Below are 21917 nucleotides of genomic sequence, written 5' to 3'. Positions count from 1 at the left end.
ATTTATGAGGCCAACAAACATATGAAAAAGTGTTCATCATCACTGGTCATTAGAGAAATGCAAATTAAAACTACATTGAGATACCATCTTATGCCAGTTAGAATGGTGATTATTAAAAAATCTGGAGACAACAGATGCTAGAGAGGATGTGGAGAAATAGAAACACTTTTACATTGTTGGTGGGAGTGTAAATTAGTTCAACCATTGTAGAAGACAGTGTGGCAATTCCTCAAGAACCTAGAAACAGAAATTCCATTTGACCCAGCAATCCCATTACTGGGTATATACCCAAAGGATTATAAATCATTCTATTATAAAGATGCATGCACACGTATGTTCATTGTGGCACTGTTTACAACAGCAAAGACCTGGAACCAACCCAAATGCCCATCGATGATAGACTGGACAAGGAAAATGTGGCACATATACACCATGGAATACTATGCAGCCATAAAAAATGATGAGTTCATGTCCTTTGCAGGGACATGGATGAATCTGGAAACCATCATTCTCAGCAAACTGACAAGAGAACAAAAAAATCAAACACCACATGTTCTCACTTACAGACAGGTGTTGAACACGAGTACACATGGACACAGGGAGGGGAGCATCATACACTGGGCTCTGTTGGGGGAGGGACAGCGTGGGGTAAGGAGGTTGGGGAGGGATAACATGGAGAGAAATGCCAGATATAGGTAACAAGGGGATGGAGGCAGCAAACCACATTACCATGTAGGTACCTATGCAACAATCCTGCATGTTCTGCAAATGTACCCCAGAACCTAAAGTGCAATTATATATATATATTCCTTTTTAAAAATCTACAAATATTCATTTAAATGAGAAGCATATCAGATAAATTATAAAAGTTGAAACTATAGCATGTTTCTAAATAATTCATTGAATACAGCTATGATTACAGGTATTTTGATTTTAAGGAATACAGCATAGATAAATGTAGAAATATTTGGTCTTTAAAATGTCAAAAAACCGGAACATACAATACATTATATTGCAAAAAATAGGTTCCAGATTGGTTGTTTAGATTTTAGAATTCTTTTTCCCATGAAAATAACATTATAAAATTCAGTTAAAATCCCAGGCCAACTCATAACATAGCTAAAACAAAATTAATCCTAAATCCAGTCAATACCCTGGAGTCTCAGCCCAAGATTCTGCTAAGCTATGAGCCTCATGGAAGATGTAAAGAATAGGAAGGTGGAGCTGGGTAGAAGCTCTAGCACCTCACATCTCCTATGGGAAGGGGAAGAAGGTGAATTACAGTGGAGGGGTATGCTGGAGCACAAGTCTACCACAGGGATTGTTTGGTCAAGAAAAGGGAGGAGGAAGTAAACTTCATGGCCTTTTAGACCTATTATCCATAAGTCCAGGGTTCTTGTTACCAACTGCTTGGGAAGGTTTTCTTAGATCCTATGTACTTTTTAGGGATACAGCAAGCGATGAAATGACTGAAATGCAGAATGAGCTACAAGGATTTGTAGCACTCTAAATAATTCAAGTATATATGCTCCCAATATAACCAAAATGCATGGCTGTGCCTCATTCTATTTGTTTACAACATAGTTTCTCTGCCCTTCACGTCGCACTGTAGAGTGAATGTGTTGCCACAATCACACATGCCTCCCTTTAAATAGTGTGCTTTACTTCATTCCTATTGCAGTACCTATATTTTCTTAGTTTTGTGCAGAATATGAAAATAAAGAAGATATACTCCTTACCTATAGGCACAAATAAGAAGGTAAAAATAGAAACATATTAATAATCATAAAGCACAATATGGCAACAAAACATAGAATAAGTATGAATTGTTACAGAATTCCAAATGAGAGATGGAGAAAAATTGGAGATTCAGAAAATACTTTGCTGTTCCATTTCCAACATTAAAATGCTATCCAACAGGCAGTCACACGCGTATACACAAACATGATAATTAAGACCAAAAAACTACCTATCTTTCTATCCTTATTTTAAATGCTACATGAAGAGGCCGAGACAGGTCATGAGATGGCAAACATTTTATTAGGTAGCAGTGAAGCAGAATGAAGTTTTAGGTTGAAGAAATGGTGTGGAGGTAGGGAAGTTTATGGAATGTCAGAGAAAAAAATGTTTTCAACTTGTTTATTTCTTAGATTATGTGTAAGGAAGTAGTGGAAATAGCTTATAAAACACTGGTTGAGGATACATGGTGATCGAACATCAATGCCAAGCAATAAAGGCCGTGCTGACACCAGCAACTGAAAGCTCTTCTAAGTTCCTGTGCAAATTACACTTTAAGAAATGTTTATATGAAAGTGCTTTATCGCTAGATTGCAGAGGAAGACAGAAGGCAACAAAATCAGTTTTTCTGTTTTATGGAAGCTGAGACAAGAGGCAATAAGGTCTATGTTAGAATAAAGGACATTCAAATAATACAGTTAGACAAGAGATGCTCTCATATTTAGCAATGGATTAGATCTCAAAGAGGTTTGGAGGGAAGGCAAGTAGTGATATTAACACACTGAAGCCAGGAAAAGGCAGCTCAGATTAAAGAAGAGCTTAGATTGCTACATAGATGTCCATGAGAAGCTCTCATAACTAGCCAGCAATGAAAATACGGTGATATAAAAGATTAAATATGGTACTCCTGTATAGGGCATTTCCATTATACAGTCAGGCACCCCATAGCAATGTTTCGGTCAATGACAGACCATATATATGACAGTGGGCCCATAATATTCTAATTCTGCATTTTCACTGTACCTTTTCCAGACATGTTCAGATACGCAAATACTCACCATTATGTTACAACTGCCTATGGTATTCAGTACCTGTTAAACAGGTTTACAGCCTAGGAGCAATAGACTATACCACCTGGCCTAAGTGTGTAGGAGGCTATACTATCTAGCTTTATGTAAGTACACTCCATGATATTTGCACAGCGATGAAATCACCTAATGATGCATTTCTTAGAACATACCTTTGTTGTTAAGTAATGTATAACTAATCGTGTGGGTTCATTGTCATATATATATGGACTGTCATTGACCTCAATGTTTTGTAGCACATGTCTGTATAATTGTTAACACAGGTCCTGCATGGCAAAACATCTGCTAAATCAGCTGTAATTTAAACTTGTATAAAACTAAGGAATGAGATCAAATTTTAAGATGTAAAGATTGAGCCTCACCCTTTGTAATGCATATTGAAGTTAAAAATTATACCACTTTTCATTCTTTGTATTTACTGAATTATATATAGTACTTCTTCAAATTATCAGTCCAATAAGGATACATTCTCACTTTCATGAGACGTTTTCGTATAACCTGCGAGTCATCTGGGATCTTAATATTAACAGTTGATGATTATGGGTCCTATTATTTTGCTTCAATCAATAGCCCCATTCTCATTACTTCATAGGCAAAAAAAGTGACATTTATTCAGGGGTACAGATATAGCAGGTGCTTCTTCAGAAATGAGACTGTCCTGACTGATGCTTTCAACTCACTACTCACCCATGTAACTTCTCAAGCCAGTAACCAACGCAGAACAAATAACCCCCTCAGAGACCATTCACCAGGTGCTGAGCTACTCTAGGTCAGCATTTTCAAGTGTTTGATTGAAATGTACTTTCTGGTTCACGCTTTATATTTACTAGGAAATGAAATTTATAAAAGTTTGTGCAGTTTTTCACCAAGAGCATGCATTTGTGAAATGAGGACAAATCACTTTATAGTAAATAGATGATAAACCACTCTGTTACTATAAAACAAGTAAACAGACAAATAAGCATATAATAAAAAATGAAACACGTTTTCTTGAGTCACCCATCTTTTATCTCTACTTTTTATTGTGGTGACAAGCCAAAAATATCAGTAAGTCTTACACAAGGTCCTAGTTAAAAAGTAAAATCCAATATATTATGAAAATATAACTAATAGAAAAATGATATGCTGATTTTTGCATTCATTTTTATTACATGGAGGAAAGCCGCTCCCAAGGAAAAGAACCTTCAGGCAAAGGTAGAATAACCCAAACTTTTGAATGTATGTAGAGGCTAAAGAAGGGTGAGGTGGAATCTTATACTTGAACTAAGAAAAGTTTACATCTTTTCAAAAACGGGTTCTTTTCTTTCGACCCAAATAATTTTTCTATTGAGATGGGGTCTCATTCTGTCATCCAGGCTGGAGTGTAGTAGTGCTATCATGGCTCACTGCAGCCTCAACCGTCCCAGCTCAATGAATTCTCCCACCTCAGACTCCCAAGTAACTGGGACCACAGGCATGTGCTACCGTGCCTGGCTACCATTTTTATTATTTGTGGAGATGAGGTCTTGCTATGTTACCTAGGCTGGTCTAGAACTACTGGGCTCCAGTGATTCTCTCAACTTAGCCTTTTAAAGTGTTTGGATTACAGGTATGAGTCACTGAGCCCAGCCCCCAAAAATGCTTAACTACTGAAAATGTCTCTGAATACTGAATAAACATAACTAATACAAATATAGCAAAACTGAATATTCTTTTCCTGCTAGGAAGAAATATTTTCCAGCCAAAATACTCCAAAAAATATAACAAAGAAGTTGTGTTTTAGAAAGCTAGTACTTAATTCTTGAAATAGTAAAATCCTGATAGTTTTAGAGGCAGTGAAATTATGTTAATTATGTCCTAAAACTATTACTTGTATAATTTAATTGGATGAGATTGTTCTAATACAAGTATAATTTACATAGAACAAAATGCACACATTTAAGTGAGCTGTTCAATAAGTTTTGATAAATGTATACCTCTGTGTAATGATATTCAAATCAAAATTTGAAACATTTACATCAACACAGAGTATCTTACCATTTCTTCTCCCTAGAGGCAACCACTGTTCTGGTTTTTATCATTATAGCTTAGGTGTGCCTATTCTATAACTCCATATAAACAAAATCATAGAGTATGTACTCTATGTTCCTCTCTTTGTTCAACATGTTTTAGAAATTCCTATTCATATTTTTGCATACATAGGTAGTTCATTCCTTTTTTGCTGAGTAATATCCTATATTATGAATATATCAAAACATGTTTAGGTATTTACATGTTGACAGACATTTGGATTTTTCTTTTCCACTTTGTGGCTATTATAAATAATGCTGTCATAAAATTCTTGTATAAGTCTTTTTGTAGATAAATGTTTTCATTTCTTTTGCATAAATACCCAACAATATAATTATTAAATTATACTCTAGATATATATATAGGTATGTGTGTGTATGCATGTGTACATATGTATATATACACATGCATACACACACATATTGGAAACATAAGGATATAATGAAAAAGGAAGTGCTTGAATCTTAAAAACATGGAGATTGTTATCTTGCCATTTTTTAAATTTAATTTACACTATTGTTTAAAAAACACTACTCAGTTTTATGCTCTGCTTTTCTCAATAACATTTTAATCTTTATGCCATTTCACTAAACATTTCAAAAAACTAAGATATGGTTATGTGTACCTTTCATAATTAAATATTCCATAATTAGCAAATTCTTTCTTGGTGGGTATTTGTCTTTAATATTTAATTATTGTGAATATTTCTCTGATAAGAATCTATATGTGTTGTTTCCCATAGGCTCCTACTGGTCAAAGGGTTTTAAAAGCATGATAGATAACATGGAATTTATCAGCTTTTTGAAAATGTCTTACTGCTATAATATATATTTACAGAAAGGGATGAATATAAAATAAGAAATTAATTCGCAGGATCCTTTTCAACTTAGTGAGGTATTTCAAATAAAGCTGCACCACACTTATCCATTGAATATACAAGTACTGAAGCTAATTTTTGATCAAGTGATGTCTGGGTTATGCAACCAGAAAAACAGAAACCAACCATCCAATTTAACGACTGCTAATCAGCCTCTGCCTGATTTTGGTATTAATAAAAACACAAGCTAAAAGTTCAGGCATGCGGTTTTCACCATGTATATTAACTGCATCCACCTACCCACAGCTCATAAAGAACAAAGACTCAATACACATTGAAAAGGTATCTCTGACTGCAAAGGAATATTTTTGCAGAATTTCATTTCAGAGTCAGCATTTTAATTCATGTTACTGATTGATCAGGTTATTCAGAGTCAAGTTAATTGTGCTATTGATATCAAAAGCAACTATTTTCACTCCCATCATTAGTTTAGTTGCTTCTAAAAGTGCTTTAATGCTTGGTATGTACTGTCCAAGTTTAAATAAAATCCAACATATATTTAAACTTTTAATGTATTTTTTCTAAGCACATTTTCCTCTCAAATACTACTTTATTTTTAACCTGAAATAGCCCATGATTTATTTTCTGATTTTATTTCTAAGATTACTAAAAATTAAAATACTTCTAAGGTGACATGTGTAAGGTACTACTAATGCTTCTAAGGCATACAGTCTTAAAAAGACTGTAGTCTTACTTTTAAAATATGAAAAGCTCTCCTTTAAATATGAGGAAACAAAATTACATATGTTCATTTTTATTACTAGACTGCACATCTAATTATTTACTGCCATATGAATAACAAATTGGTTTAGTTTATGTATTCTGCCCTGAAAGCTAAAATATATTTTCAACCTAATTTAACAAAGCCTAATAAACTATATATATTTCTGATCAAAACAATAAGTTGTTACTTACAGCACTAAATGTTTATATTTTATACAAAATCTCTACTTCCCACAGATGGGAGTTCTAAACTTAAATTAGCCCAAAGTTCCCAATTCAAGATGCTTTCAAACACAATTATGATAAAGGCTATGGCAAAGTAATGCCAGGTACACATAGTGGACAGAGAATAAAGATAAGTCTTCCTCTCTGTTTCACTTGAACCAACAACTTTAAAGTAAATATCCTAATAACTGTCTTACAGAAAAATTTAAGTTATGATGGGAAAATTGAAACATATTCAAAAGGAAGAAATAGGAACAGGAAATAAACTAGGCAAATCAGGTGATAAGTCTTATTTAAATTAGAGACCAAAAAAGTCATATAAGTTGCTTAGAAGCCAGAAGCACCTAAAGGAACAATTTGAAGACTATGAAAAATTTCATGCAAAAAAAAAAATGCTCTCAAAAGTTGAATGTCAATAGGCTGCATTCTAAATCATTAGTCATCTCATTCTGTCATATAATTTCACCCTAAGCCAGACTTCCTATGAAAAAGGAGATTTTTGTCCAATTTACTTTGGACACAGGGAGTTTACTTAGGAGCTCTTACAATATACACAGTGGAGATGAAAGCCTCAAAGGCAATAGTTATAAAGACAAAGAAAATATTTCTGATCTAGATTCATCAACCCTTGGTCACACTAAATATGGGTTTGAGCAAGAAGCAGAAGGCATCCAGGGTGCCTGAAGTACTTTTACTATCTCCAGGTTTTTAATATGTCTACCAGGGCTGTTCGCCAATGAGGAAACTAAGGCTGCCTTTTCTAAGGCACAACAGTATGACAGAGAAAAATCATAAAACTGCAGATTCAACAAACAAAATACAATTTTTTCACTGAGCACCCTAACTACCACCCTAGGGAAGTTCTTAACTTCTGTGCCCTTCAGCATTCATCTTTATCTGTAATTGTGCAAATCTTACAGAACTGTAGCTATAGGGGACACATCTATCTCCCTTGCTGGGCTGGAAGTCCCCATTCAGTTTTGTCGGCATTGGCTCTCACTTGACATCCTCCAGTCTGGTCTCCCACTTCCCATGTAGCCTCATTCCTTACCTTCTTCTGCAGAGACCATTTATTCTAAGTAATAAGAAATATGCTTGCTTCCACAAAGTCATTTAAAATGCATCTGTGTGTTTGCCCTTGTCCCTGCTCCTTTCTCTGCCTAGACTCCCTTTTCCATTTCCATACCCTTTCTCCATCTTCTTCCTTTCTGCTATCATCAGAAGACTCGGTTTCAACATTATCTATTCCATGAGAACTTTTCCGAGATTTCTTCTGTTATCTCTTGGTATCATGCCTATAATTCTACTAAATCACAAATCACATTGCATCCTATTTATTTTCTCACCAATGACACTAAAACTCCTTAACATTAAAGGCAATGATTTAGCTTCGCATAACTAGGGCTTTGAAATGAGCCTAAGATATACATATACCACATTCAAACACATTGCTCATATATAATAATATTACTATGACAGAGCCTTTAGCATTTAAATGAGTCTAAGAACAGCAATATTAATTCTATGTTCTCTGTAATTTCTTTAAGTACTATGACGCTCTCATATATGTTGAAGATACTTTAATAACAGTGGGGAAATGAGGAGACTCTGATTAAGAATGCCTAACTCTTGGACAAGCTAGACACACTCTGCTAAGGGAAATCCAAGCTCTGGTAAGAGAGCTTGGAAAGCAATTCAATTCATTCACTACACATTTACTGAACCCATCTTCCATGGTGTCACAATCAGTAGTATCATGTTTGCAAATGACATTAAGTATCAGAAATGGCTTAAAATTCAAAGAGAACTTTCTCCTGAAAGGTCAGTAAGAGGCAGACCTCTCTTACTCATCTATGCAGGACGTGGAAGCCAGTCAGATGAAGAGAAGTAATAAGGGTCCTAAGCAAACACCAACTAAAGCATCAAGGACGCTTACCAAACTGGAAAAAAACATACTATATCAACTTAGCAAATTCTCTGAGAGAAAAACCACAATCCCTATTGTTTGGTGAAATGTTAGGTTATCAGCAGTATTGCAGCAAAACTGTTTGTGGTGATGAGCTTCCTACAAGTAACAGATTTTCAGGTTACCATTCTAAAGTGAGATGAGATTAGCAATGAAATAAAATGCTAATATTGACCTCTGATGAGCCAGCCAGGAGACAACTGGTATACACAATCTGATTAGAAGAACTCTGAAAAAGGTGAGAGGCTACATTTTCACAACCTCAGTGCATACTTGGAGCTCATTTTCTCTAAAAACTCACACACACACACACACACACACACACACTGAGGCAAATTATCTCTAAAAGTCTAGCTTTTCCCCTTCATAGCAGCCACTGAAATCACTGTGATCAGAAACTCTGCCTTAAAAAACTATTCAATAAAACCTAAACTATTCCTTATACTCATAGGGGCCAGTATCAATTATACAAAATGCCACATTTCTGGACATATATTTAAGGCAAAAAACAAATAAATGAAAGACAGAAGAAAGGAACTGTGAATGTGTATAAAAGCGGTGATGAATATTTCCAGAGTTTTTTTTTCTCTAGATCTGTATTTTACTTCAGTAATACTACTTAATCAAGTTTTGGTCAGGTAAGGAATGTTCTAAAAAGATCCTTCTGTTTGCAAAAATTATGAGCATTTTCTCATTCTTGTACTTTTGCCCAAACCAATAATAGTGACTAGTATAATTCCATAGTTACTAGAAGAAAGATCCTGATTTTTAAATGGGTTGACACAATCCATCTTCTGAACTCTAGTACACTTTTTCTCTTTTATCTAAACTACCAGCACCAAACTTGGAGGAGAATGTAGTAGAGGAAGGCATCTTTTTTGACTCCTAATAATTTATTATAGAAAATTATGTAATTTACTACAAATGCATATCATTTCTAAACCACAATTTTAAGATGAAGTTAGTTTAGGAATGACTAAAAACCAAGATATGTTGACATGAAATACCTAACAATTCAAACCATTTTCCTGAGAAAAATCTCATTCAAAAGATTACAAATATTTTTAATGATTTTTTTTGAGAAATCAAGATAATTAGTCTTAACCATAGAAATATTGGGGGACTGCGGGAGGGACAGTGGGGGGTAGGGAGGTTGGGGAGGGATAACATGGGAGAAATGCCAAATACAGGTGACGAGCAGATGGAGGCAGCAAACTACATTGCCATATATGTACCTATGCAACAATCCTGCATCATCTACAGATGTATCCAGAACCTAAAGTACAATAAAAAATATACACACACACAGACACACACACACACACACACACACACATATATAAAGAAATATAGTGGCCACAAAATCCCCACTGGGATACTTTATTCCTTTATAAGAGTTTTTCTTAGGAGATGTTAAGAAGGTTAACCTGAACTGGTGATAGCCACCATCCATGTGCTGCCAAAAAACCTTTTTTTCTTTTTTTTTTTTTTTGAGACAGAGTTGCCCAGGCTGGAGTGCAGTCGCAGGATCTCGGCTCACTGCAACCTCCGCCGCCCAGGTTTGAGTGATTCTCCTACCTCAGCCTCCCAAGTAGCTGGGATTACAGGCACACACCACCACACCTGGCTAATTTTTGTCTTTTTGGTAGAGTTGAGGTTTTGCCATTTTGGCCAGGCTGGTTTTGAACTCCTGACCTCATGATTCGCCCATCTCGGCCTCTGAAAGGAACTTTGCTTTCTTTTCAGGTGTTTAATCATCTTAGTCCAATGGAGGGGAAAGGACATTTATGTGACTTGATGTTCATTATGTGATTAATACATTTTTCTCATCTAACCTCAAAAATTTCCTTCCCATGCTGCCCCTCCCTATAAAGTCTATTTGCTCATTATATCTGGAACACATTTGGGTCTGGCTTTGGTTCTCCCCCACTCTTTTTATTTCCATCTTCTTACTTACTGAATACTATGATATTGCAACTTTAGTAAGAACAGTGCCAAAGAGCGCATATTCTACCTGCTAAAAATAAAAAGAAAACTCCTTAAAAAATAAAAAAGAATTTAAAGGAGGTGGACAATTTTGTGTGTGCCAAAGTCTCAGAGGTGATATGCCCCTATTAAAGTCTAGAGCTCCCCAGGTTTACCTTGTCCAAGAAAGTTACCTGCCCAACCTATAGTTGTAGTGCATTATTAAGCTACTAAATTGGAAACACACAGAAAAAACTTTGCAGGTAAAACAATTAAAACTATGTTCACAAAACAACACACACTCCATGACTGGACTGGAGGCTGAGGAGGTCTTCAAGGTTTCTGACACAAATTGCTCAATACTGAGATTGCTTCATGACCCAATTACTAGTGATGGGGGAATCTGAAAAACAGTTGTGTTTATCTTTGGACAATTAATTACTAAGAAGGTCATTTGGTTCTTATAACATTAATAAACTGGTCCTAGCTCTGCTCTTTGAGATACTTAGAAGTCTGTTATCACTTCCAATGACCACTCTCCAGATATCTAAAGGCTAGTATCTTATTCCTACTGACTTTATTAAAGTAAATGTGCCATTTCTCTAAATCCATTTTTAATGTAACAAAATTTGTTCTTAAAAAACGAACAAATTGGGCTGGACACAGTGGCTCACACCTGTAATCCCAGCACTTTGCGAGGATGAGGCAGGTGGACCACAAGGTCAGGAGTTCAAGACCAGCCTGGCCAATATGGTAAAACCCCACCTCTACTAAAACTACAAAAATTAGCTGGGCATGGTGGCACGTGCCTGTAGTCCCAGCTAGTCAGGAGGCCGAGGCAGGAGAACTGCTTGAACCTAGGAGGCAGAGGTTGCAATGAGCTGAGATCATGCCACTGACTTCAGCCTAGGCAACAGAGTGATACTCCATCTCAAAAAAAAAGAAAAAAAAAACAATGATACACAAAAGAATATTGTGTCTGACACAAAGGAAAGGAGTCCACAGTCACAGCTCACCACCAAAGAGGTTTCACTCACTCAGTTTAAACAGAGACTGCTCCAAAAATTCCTCAGATAGCTTGAGACTCATCAGTATGCTGGAGTGCCTGATCTAAATATTCTCTGTTCACCAACTCTCTATAAATTATGTCAATCATGCCTGGAGACAACCATGGTCTGACCAATGAAAAGTAGGACTGTTGACATCTCCCCTCCTAGTATCATTTAAGTGGTGTCAGTTTCATTAGTGGTCCCATCACACTGCTAGATCACTTGAGATTGTCACTTTGGTGACAAGATAGGTCATTCCCATTCTACTTTTATGTAATTGGCTTTACGATCCCTCATGTATGATTTCATATTTAATAATATCAAATTCAGACCATCCAAAGTGCATGAAGGAAATTAACTAGAACGTTGCCTCAAGGACATATCTCTATAAAACTTTCTAGGTTTTATTTATTCATTCACACTGATGCTCTCTAATCTAAGTTCTGAAATGAAAAACAGCCTTTTAGCTGAAAGCTTCAGACAGCAATTTGGAGCACTTTGATTCTGAGTGAAACACACATACACACATTTATCATTATATGCAAAATAGTCTGTACAATCAGGGCCTTATTTTTGACCATTAAGATACATTTGGTAATTTTCAGTACACATTAATTTTTTTTAAAAAAAAGGCACATTCATAAAAGGATTATTTTTCTAGACATTTGAAAGCCTTTTCACCAAACTTTAACTCTTAAATACAGACTACAATGTAACTGAAACTAGATAATTGCTTATTTTAGTACCATTAAAAAAAAAAACACACATAAACAAACAAAAAAGCAAAAGATTCTTTCTACACAATCACTTGCCTTCCAGAACTACGCTCTGCCCTGAACTAGAAAGTACACAATTCAGGCTAGACTGTACTTTCAGAAATATTTCCCCTTGCAGCTGTTGATGTCTCATAATATCAGAGTAACACGGTGCTTTGAAACAATCTGCTGATATCATTGATTTCCAGGAGAGAAGGGAGGCTCCTCCCTCACTGCTCATGACTAAGAAGATCTGTGGGGAAACAGGCTCCTGGTTGCTTAGAAATGTATTGGCTCTGGGCTGCTTGTTTCCCACTCTACTTGAGTCCATAACCCTCTGTCTGCTCAAGATATCATCATTCATCTTTGGAGTCATGGAGTGCTAGGCCACAAAAAAGAAGTTATTATCTGAAACTCCTTTTAGAAATTCCTATTAAGTGAAGAAAGAGCCACAGTAACAGTTAAGTAACTAACAAAATTTAAATATCCATACACTTCTACACCTCTCTGGTCATTTTTTAATGTGGCTTTTTTTTTTTTTTTTTTTTTTGAGGTGGAGTTTCACTCTTGTTGCCCAGGCTGGAGTGCAACGTCTCAGTGCAACCTCCGCCTCCTGTATTCAAGTGATTTTCCTGCCTCAGCTTTCCCAGTAGCTGGGACTACAGGCATGCACCACCACACCTGGCTAATTTTTTGGATTTTTAGTAGAGACGGAGTTTCACCATGTTGATCAGGTTGGTCTCAAACTCCTGACCCCATGTGATCCATTTACCTCAGCCTCCCAAAGTGCTTGATTTCAGGCATGAGTCACTGTGTCTAGCCTAACTGGCTTTTTCAAAAAAGGAAATTCATCAGTTTTTTCTTTTTTTCAGATTACTAAAGTAATACCTGATTGCTGTAACAAGGCAAAAACTTCAGAGGTATATGAAGTTCCATCATCATCCCTCCTGCTTCTCCAAACTATGTGTCTGAGATAACCTATTTTAGAAGTCTGATGAGTATCATTCCATGTTTTATTAACATGTTTACATAGTCTTATACAAACATAAATAAATAATACATCCAGGTTTGTAATGGAAACTATTATGAATCTAAGATAGTTTTATATTGTTCTACAATATAAACTTCTGGGCTCAAGCTATCCTCCTACCTCTGCCCCACTAAGTGCTGGGATTACAGGTATTGAACCACAGTGCCTGCCCATAATTTGTTTTGTAATTTAACATTATCATCATGAACAACTTTCCAAGACAAAAGACACTTTGACCACATTATTTTGAAGCATTGCACAGTATTTCATGAAAAAAATGTAAAATAATACATATAACCATCCCCCTTTTGGTGAACAATTAGTCTTTTCCAGTTGTTTGCTATTGAAATGCTAGTTCACATAGTGATACTGATTTCTCTACATATCTGTGTTTTTTATTTTATAGGGTATATGCCTACATGTGATAGTGATATACCAATGTACATATTCTTCATATTCTTAATTTTTTATGTGCTACCTAATTACCAAAAGATAGAGTCAACACTGTCAGTATACACTGTTTTCCCAAAAATATTGATTATTCTGGATGTTGTCAACTTTTCTAAATCGTGTCAAGATAGTGGGTTTAAAAAATCACATTTTATTGTTTTAAGGCATACTTCTATGACATGAATGTAAATATTCAAAATTGTTATTTTAGTGTAGTTCTTATTAAAAGTTGTAATCATCACTTGTCAAGACACAATGAGTTAATTTTCCATACTACTTTTGAAAATCTGGAAGGGCACAAAACTCACGTATTTGTTTTTTAAGTGTCCCATGAAAATACAAATGTTAACTTACCTACTAGCAAACTTAATACTGCAATTCTATTATATGAATCAAACTATGGATGTTATTGGAATCAAATTATAAGATTCTAATTTTAATCATCTGAACTAAGTGTCAATCGTAACAATCAAAAGAGGTCTGCTAATCTCCCAAAATATCACAGCCAAATTAACAAAACATTGACAAACAAGACAACAACCAAAATCTATGCAGATTATCACTAAGAATATATGATCCAGCAGAGCTCCTTGGAATTGAGGGATACGGAAGGATTATTTGAGGTGGTAATAACTAAACTGAGATATGAGTGTCAAAAAGAACCAGGTGAGGGAGAAGAGGAGACTAGGAAGGCATAGTCAGGGAAAGAGAGGCAATATGTCTACAAAATAGAGTGGGAGAGAGTAGGAAGATAGAAGGATGAATTTTAAAGATTAATAGAGAAGTAGATTTGGGGATAGGAGATAGGAACTGGAAGCCCTCTTGGCACATTTGAAATTTAAGGCCTACTCCAAGGGTAGATGAAGGTCAGCAACCCAAGAGGTGACTCTAGGGACCAGGAAGGGGCCAGGATGGATAATACAGATTTAGTGGACACTGGCATCAAGATGTCATTTAAAGCCACTTCACTTGAAATCATCTAGAGGTTATCCAGAGAAGCAAAATTAGTCAACAAATGTGTAAACAGAGATATAATATCAGTTAAGCACTAGTCTTCAAAACTACAGCAGTATTACACTTTGGTTTATGCAAAAATAGATTTTAAATATCAGATAGAGCTACAGTTGTAATATGCATTATTTTAAATGGCTTGGGAGTTCGTTTTAAGGAACCCCATGCTGAATCATCTTATGACACAAAAATTTTATGTTAAAATGCCAATAATAACCTCTAAAGAGTGTCTGTGAATTCAGACATTTACCTGTGAGGTGGTGGCATTTTTAAGTGAGTTCTTATTAGAATGACATAGCTATGCATACAAAATGTTCTGGTCTCAAAAGTGAACACAGAAAACTATCTGTCACAAAACTTTATCTGATACACAAAAACAGTTGGATAATAAAAGAAATGACAAATAAATAAGAAAATCTTGTGTGAGAGAATAACCTAACTACTGTAAATACTTTGATTCAGGTGATCTTAAGAATGAGTGCCTCCTTAAATGTTGTACCCCAGAAGTTTCTCTTGCCTCAGCCTGATCCCAGACAAGTTGATGCCTTTGCTGTAGCCTAAAAACACGTGCTTCATTTATTCAAATAATGAAAATTCAAGAATGTGCATATATTAATTAAAATGTTGACATCTAAAAGTCCAAATCGGAGGTGTTGTAGTCTCAAGAAGGCTTAAAAATATACAAATGCATGACATAACAAAAATGAAAGTGAACAGACTTCAACTAATAATGTTAATCTCATAATTTATCTCATATCATGTAACTGGTTCCTAGAGAATCACTTTTGGAAGTAATTCAACACTGTACATCATAAAATCTAATATATCTCTAATTTTTCAATCTGTTTACAATTGTGTTTCCTCTTTCTAATAATGAAAGTAATAAGAAAAATGGCTTTACAATAAAATTCTAACAAATACACAAAATTCACTCAAAGATCTGTTCTGTTTTGAAGCCATTAAATAAGTGCAAGGGATTTTCCAAGTAAGTAATTGAAACTCTTAAAATACTTGGAGGCTTGGAAAAGAAATTTTCACATCTCAATACGAGTTTAATTTCTTGATCCATGAATAAGCAATTTTAGCAGATAATCTATTTCCATGATTTTTTAAATGCATTATTTATGATAATATAGATATATTATAAATATGAAATTAATAAATCTTGATTAAATTCCAAGTAATAAATATGAAAGACTTCAAGAATTATGATTTTAGCTTTATTCTAAAGGAAAACATAATAAGTCTAGTAAATACACCAGGAGAAAACAAAGAGTTAAACAGAATGGTCTTAAGAAAAATAAATTTGTTCAATTCAGTGACAAAACCAGACAATGAAGAAACAGTTTACTTTTAAATATTCGGACTCCTCAGCCTCTAATTAGCTTATTCATATAATTTGCTGTTTACAGAAAATTTAGTTTTCTCAACAGTCAAGATTTTATTTCAAAGTTCAAGAAAAAATGTAATTATAAAAAATAGATACTTTAATCCCAAAAATGCTATAATTAAAATTAACTTTTTCATATCAAGTAAATTAAATGCATAATCTAAAAACGTAATTTCCAAATCCTAATTCATATTACAACATGCTAATAAAATGAGGTTGAATGAAACTAGTAAAGTTTGTACTTTCCATAAATAACTATATAAAAACTTGAAAAAAAAGGTAAATGCTGTATATTTTTCAACAGTAAAAGAAACCGCTAGCATTTTTTAAATGCCATTTATGTAGTTATCTCATCACTCAATATGGGCTAAGTAAATAAATAAATGACAACAAAGATTAAAGAAATAAACTCATTAGAAAATATAACAATGATCAAAGTAATAGCATTCACACAGAATTCAAAGAGGATAGATAAATCATAAACAGAAAAAAAAAGCCCTATAGGGATAGAAACAGGAAAAAAAGGCAGTAAGTAAAAGTAAAGTAACGTAAATAAGTAGCGTGCTTATGCTGCAGACAATGTCGTCATGACTAATTCAAGGTTTGGAAGAGAAAGAGTCTTACCTGAGCAAGGAACACACATGATATATAAAGCAAAGAAGAACAGAAGAGGATTGGGCTTCCATTTCCAATGGCAGCTCCACATTCGATCTGAATGAAACATCCTGCAAGGAAAGAAAATGGCAATTAGGACATTCAACATTCAGCAAAGCATTATGGCAAATAATGTAAAAGGGTAGGTTTCCAACAGAGACTGGAAAATAAACCTTTTTCAGCCTTGCTTCCAAATACAGGAGGAACTTAAAAGATGATGATGACCTAATCCCTTCCTTCAAGCTAATTAGCAAAAGAAAATAAATCCATGTATTTTATTTGCCATGTGGTAGCACTTTCCTTATCAAAATACATATAATAGGTGATTTCTGCATGAAGATGGGTATATAGACAATTCAAAAAAAATTTATTAAAGAATAAAGCAATTTTACCTTAAGCCTCACCAGACTCATGCTCATCTAGGTAGAAGGATGTTTACGTCAACCTTCCTTATAATCTTCCAGAAATTCAGACTGTAAGGAAATGTTCTCCTTAATGTCTGCTGCTTTACAAATGGAAATATTTAAAATAAAACCAAATCATCCAAGCTCTGTTCTATCCCATAATGTAATACACTGAAGCATTAACTTTCCAAAAAAGGTAAAGTCTTTATATATAAAATAGCTATCAATGTTTTTAAATGGTTAGTAAACACCAGGTATTACAGAAAGTAGTAGGCCGGGCGCGGTGGCTCAAGCCTGTAATCCCAGCACTTTGGGAGGCCGAGGCGGGTGGATCACGAGGTCAAGAGATCGAGACTATCCTGGTCAACATGGTGAAACCCCGTCTCTACTAAAAATACAAAACATAGCTGGGCATGGTGGTGTGTGCCTGTAGTCCCAGCTACTCAGGAGGCTGAGGCAGGAGAATTGCCTGAACCCAGGAGGCGGAGGTTGCAGTGAGCCGAGATGGTGCCATTGCACTCCAGCCTGGGTAACAAGAGCGAAACTCTGTCTCAAAAAAAAAAAGAAAAAAGAAAGTAGTAAATGACATTAGATGGAGAGGTGGTGCTTTGAAAACTCAACAGTCCTTCTGCATGAAGGACTCATTTAAATCTGAAAATTACTTTTAATAATGATTTAGAAAGGAACATTATTACATTGTCTCAAAACGATATAATACATTTCATTGAATCAGAACCATCAAAAACGGCAAACCAGCAAAGAAGGAAGAAATTACAAAAAGTCAATCACCAAAAGGGACTATAAGTGGACTGGTGAGCAGAAGAGTTGTAAGGCAGGAAGTTAAGTAAGCACCAGTCAGAAATCTCCAGGAGACCTAAATATCCCCTAAGAGAGATTTACTTTGCCTGTAAGTAGTAACTGAGAGTCATTAAGAGAGATTTACTTTGCCTATAAGTAGTAACTGAGAGTCATTTATTGAGGAGCAACTAATAAGAGACTTCAGGGTTACAGTAATATCTACCCTAAAGCCTGAAGGTTGCTTACCTGGCTAAAATGTATAACACTAAACAGAAAATGCAGACAGAGAAACACTCGAATGAGCAAAATTGGACATCAAAGGACTCCTGCACTTGCCTGAAGCCTGAATTTTTAATCTTTAAGAGACCATCTCCATCTCATAGCCAAGAAAACAAGCCTAGAGTCAGACAGATCTGGTTTGCTACTTATGAACTATGCTGCAACCCTTGGGAAATTGCTTGATCCCCTGTGCCTCCTATTTCTTTCCTGTAAAATAAGGAACAGCAATGTACCTAGTCCATAGTGTTGCTGAGATGATTAAACAAGATGACACCTTTCAAGAACAGTTCCTGACACTCAGCAAGCACTCAGTAAATATTAGCTATTATTTTTATTACTATCATTTCAGGCATTCTCATTTAAGTGGTGTTATTCTGTCCACAGTGAAATCAAAGGAAAAGACTCAAGCAAGAGTAAACAGGATTAATCTCACATGCCAACACCAATCAATTGACTTTATGGTCACTTCTGGGATCACCTGGGGACAGAAATGAAACTGGTTATTCATGTCTGCTATGAATACAGAAATATTAAGTAGTGTCTGAAACTCATGCCATGTTTTAGTATTCATATTCACCAAACTAGAAGTTCTAGAATCATGCAGTATTCCTGATGGAAATTCTAAACTAGGAATATTCAAAACTAGGAAAAGGTTAAGATTAGAAGAGTATCTGTTGTTTTCAAGTTATGTTTTAAAATCCATTGATCCAAAATATTTGAGATTAAAAGAAGTACTGCTAATGAGAAATATGTTTTAGTAAGTAAGAAAGTTGTAATTATAAGAATGGATGTGAACCCTCTAATGGCACCAACTTAACTCCTGGTGCCTCTATAAATTGTGTGCTTTGTAGGGCAAGTACTTAAAGTCTTTTCTTCTGTAAATAGGATATTAACCACCATAAAGAACTTGAAATAACAGTACAGGGCAATCTGTAGGGGCTTTTAAAACCGTAGGTGACAAACTTCCGTCCCATAGAAAGTTCACTTATTTGGAAGAATAGGCCTGTTTCCTACTGATGCTGGAAGAATGAGTATGCTTGTAAAACAAAAGTACAATTATATATTCAAAGAAGTTTACAGCCAGAAGGACCAAAGCTGAAGTCTAATCTAACCTTCTCATTTTACAAAAGAGGAAACACAAATCCAGGGAAATAAAGAGACAGACCAATCAAACCTGGCTGTCACCATTACAGATATTAATCGAAGAATGTATCAGACCAAGAAATTCGCAGCTTCTTACACTTTTTGACATATGACAATTCTCTTTTATCAACATGTGAATAATGGCCCTCTCTTAGATTCATGTAATCTCTAAACAATACTCATAGATTCCTGTTCATTCGTTTGGCTACAAAATACTGTTTATATGCTCCAGCAACTTCTTTGCTATAAAAGGTTTCAACATTTAGGGATTCCATCCATATTCAAACCTGAAGCTGTCTTATCAAAGCTCCCTGCAATCCTATCAGTTGCAAATGACCACCATGGGCTTAAGGCATTCCATGTCTCAAAACTCTATCACTTCAGACAGAAAAGAAAGTCAGCAAGGCAAGCCCTTCTAACCAAAGAAACCATAGGACAGACCAACTTTCCTCTACTTTACTGTTTACTGAAGAAGATAAACAAACAAATTAAGAATAGAACAGAGGAAGGAAAGTACTATGTGTTTTCTCAGGGGATCACTTAGCGAAGATACATCCCTGAGATTTAAATAACTTTCTCCCAAGAATGGAAAATCCTGAACAGGGTTACTAAGGTTCTAAACAGGGAACTACGAGGGGAAAAAGAACACAAAAAACAGTTCAGTCTTATACCATTTTGATTGTGGTCTCAAAGTTCTATTGAAGACAGCAGGAACATTTTTAAGTAAAAGACAGTCATGGACTCCTATATCTGGAAGGAATCTAAAGATTATGCAAAAACAAACAAAGAAACAAAAAAAAAAAACCACCACCCTATCATCTTACAGGTGAAGAAACTAAGATACTAAACTACTTGCCCAAGATGATATGTCAGTGGTGTCAGAGTCAAAAGATCCTTTTTGTCACCAACCTAGCGTACTTTTCAAGAACACTACCTCTGCTGCAAACTTGTTCCCCTTTTCAATCTACATAGGCCACAAAATGCAATTTGTTTCAGTCCTGTTTCAGGAAGCTTTAGAATGTAAAGCTTGAGGACTCAGTAATTTTAGAATGTATTATAGTCCCATTTGTTTGAGTCCTGTTTCAGGAATGAATATGATTTAAAAAAAAAATGGGGCCAATACTCAGAATAGATGATTCTGGGCAAAAGGTGTAGAGGTGTGTTCTTTGCATTATTTTATTTTTAAAAACTTCAGGTAGATTTAACATTATTTCTAAATACATACATATTTACATTGAAATTATTGTTTTCGTATCATGGCCCTCTCATCACTATTATTATTGCTTTAATCATTATCACTTCTACAGAATTGCTTTAAATGTGGATGTGATTCCTTTTAGGCATTATTTTACCCAAATGGATCACCAAAATAATCTTTAAAACCTACAATTTTCCATCTCTCTACTGGTTTCTCCAAAAGTCACAATTTAAAAAGAAATTAGTGACAAAATTTTGGTATTAGTGGAGAAATTGATATGATACTAATGCAATCAATACTAGCAACTGTCAGAATTAACTTCTTTCCCTGTATCCCAACTCTGTTTCAATGGCAAATCTTTTCATAAAGGGGACTTGGGAGTGGCAGAGAAAATACCTTAATTTTTCCAGAGTGAAAAGAATGGTAATTTGGTTTATTCAAGTCTGCTTATAATCGTATTTTTCTTTTTTTTTTTTTTTTTTTTTTGGTTAAAGATCATGTTCCTGAGCCAAAGCAATGTATTTTTTTTTAAAGTGCTATTCTATTAACTCAATTTAAGTCCCTTTATTAAGTTGAGTGTACCTCCACTTCAAAAAGGCTGATTTATTCTTCAACCCTGCACAAATCTTAAACCTTATTTGAACAGTAACAAGCATAACTGGCTTGTACCAGAGGTGAGAGTAAAACTCAGCCTTGAGAATTACACACATATGTACACAAGAATGAGTACACGTGAAACTTAGGAAATCTGAAAACCTGTAGTATCAATACACTTGTTTTAATATTGTACTATAGGTTTTCCAAATGCTACACAGGGTCAAAGGTACACTGGATCTCTGTATTTTTTGGCAAGTATATTTGAACTTACAAATATCTTTAAAATTTCAATTGAAAAATTAAACTCTTAAGCCCTTATGCATACAACTTGTTCTCAGATGGTTCAGAATAAAATTGTGTGTGTGTGTGTGTGTGTGTGTATGTGTGTGTCTGTGTGTGTCTGTTTGTGTGTTGGTACAGGAGGGGCTGGTGGGGGGCTAGGCAGGGAGGAACGGGAATGATAAAACAAATGGGACCAATTCTCAAAATAGGTGATTCTGGGCAAAAGGTATAGAGGTGTGTTCTTTGC

General features: G+C 35.1%; 1 protein-coding gene across 12 annotated transcripts in view; it reads right to left on the bottom strand.

Annotated features, from left to right (window-relative positions):
* ADGRG6 (adhesion G protein-coupled receptor G6) overlaps positions 1-21917 on the bottom strand; it is a 151598-nt gene that overhangs the window by 126187 nt on the left and 3494 nt on the right. For all 12 annotated transcript variants that reach the window (XM_035296883.3, XM_035296879.3, XM_078370823.1 and 9 more), the window contains exon 2: positions 16940-17040. In XM_035296883.3, the coding sequence (XP_035152774.1) occupies positions 16940-17040 (101 nt within the window). The remainder of the gene's footprint in view (positions 1-16939; positions 17041-21917) is intronic.

This window comes from Callithrix jacchus, chromosome 4 (genome assembly GCF_049354715.1).
Source record: "Callithrix jacchus isolate 240 chromosome 4, calJac240_pri, whole genome shotgun sequence".
In the NCBI taxonomy this organism is placed as follows: domain Eukaryota; kingdom Metazoa; phylum Chordata; class Mammalia; order Primates; family Cebidae; genus Callithrix; species Callithrix jacchus.
This window is presented reverse-complemented; position numbering and strand designations above follow the sequence as displayed.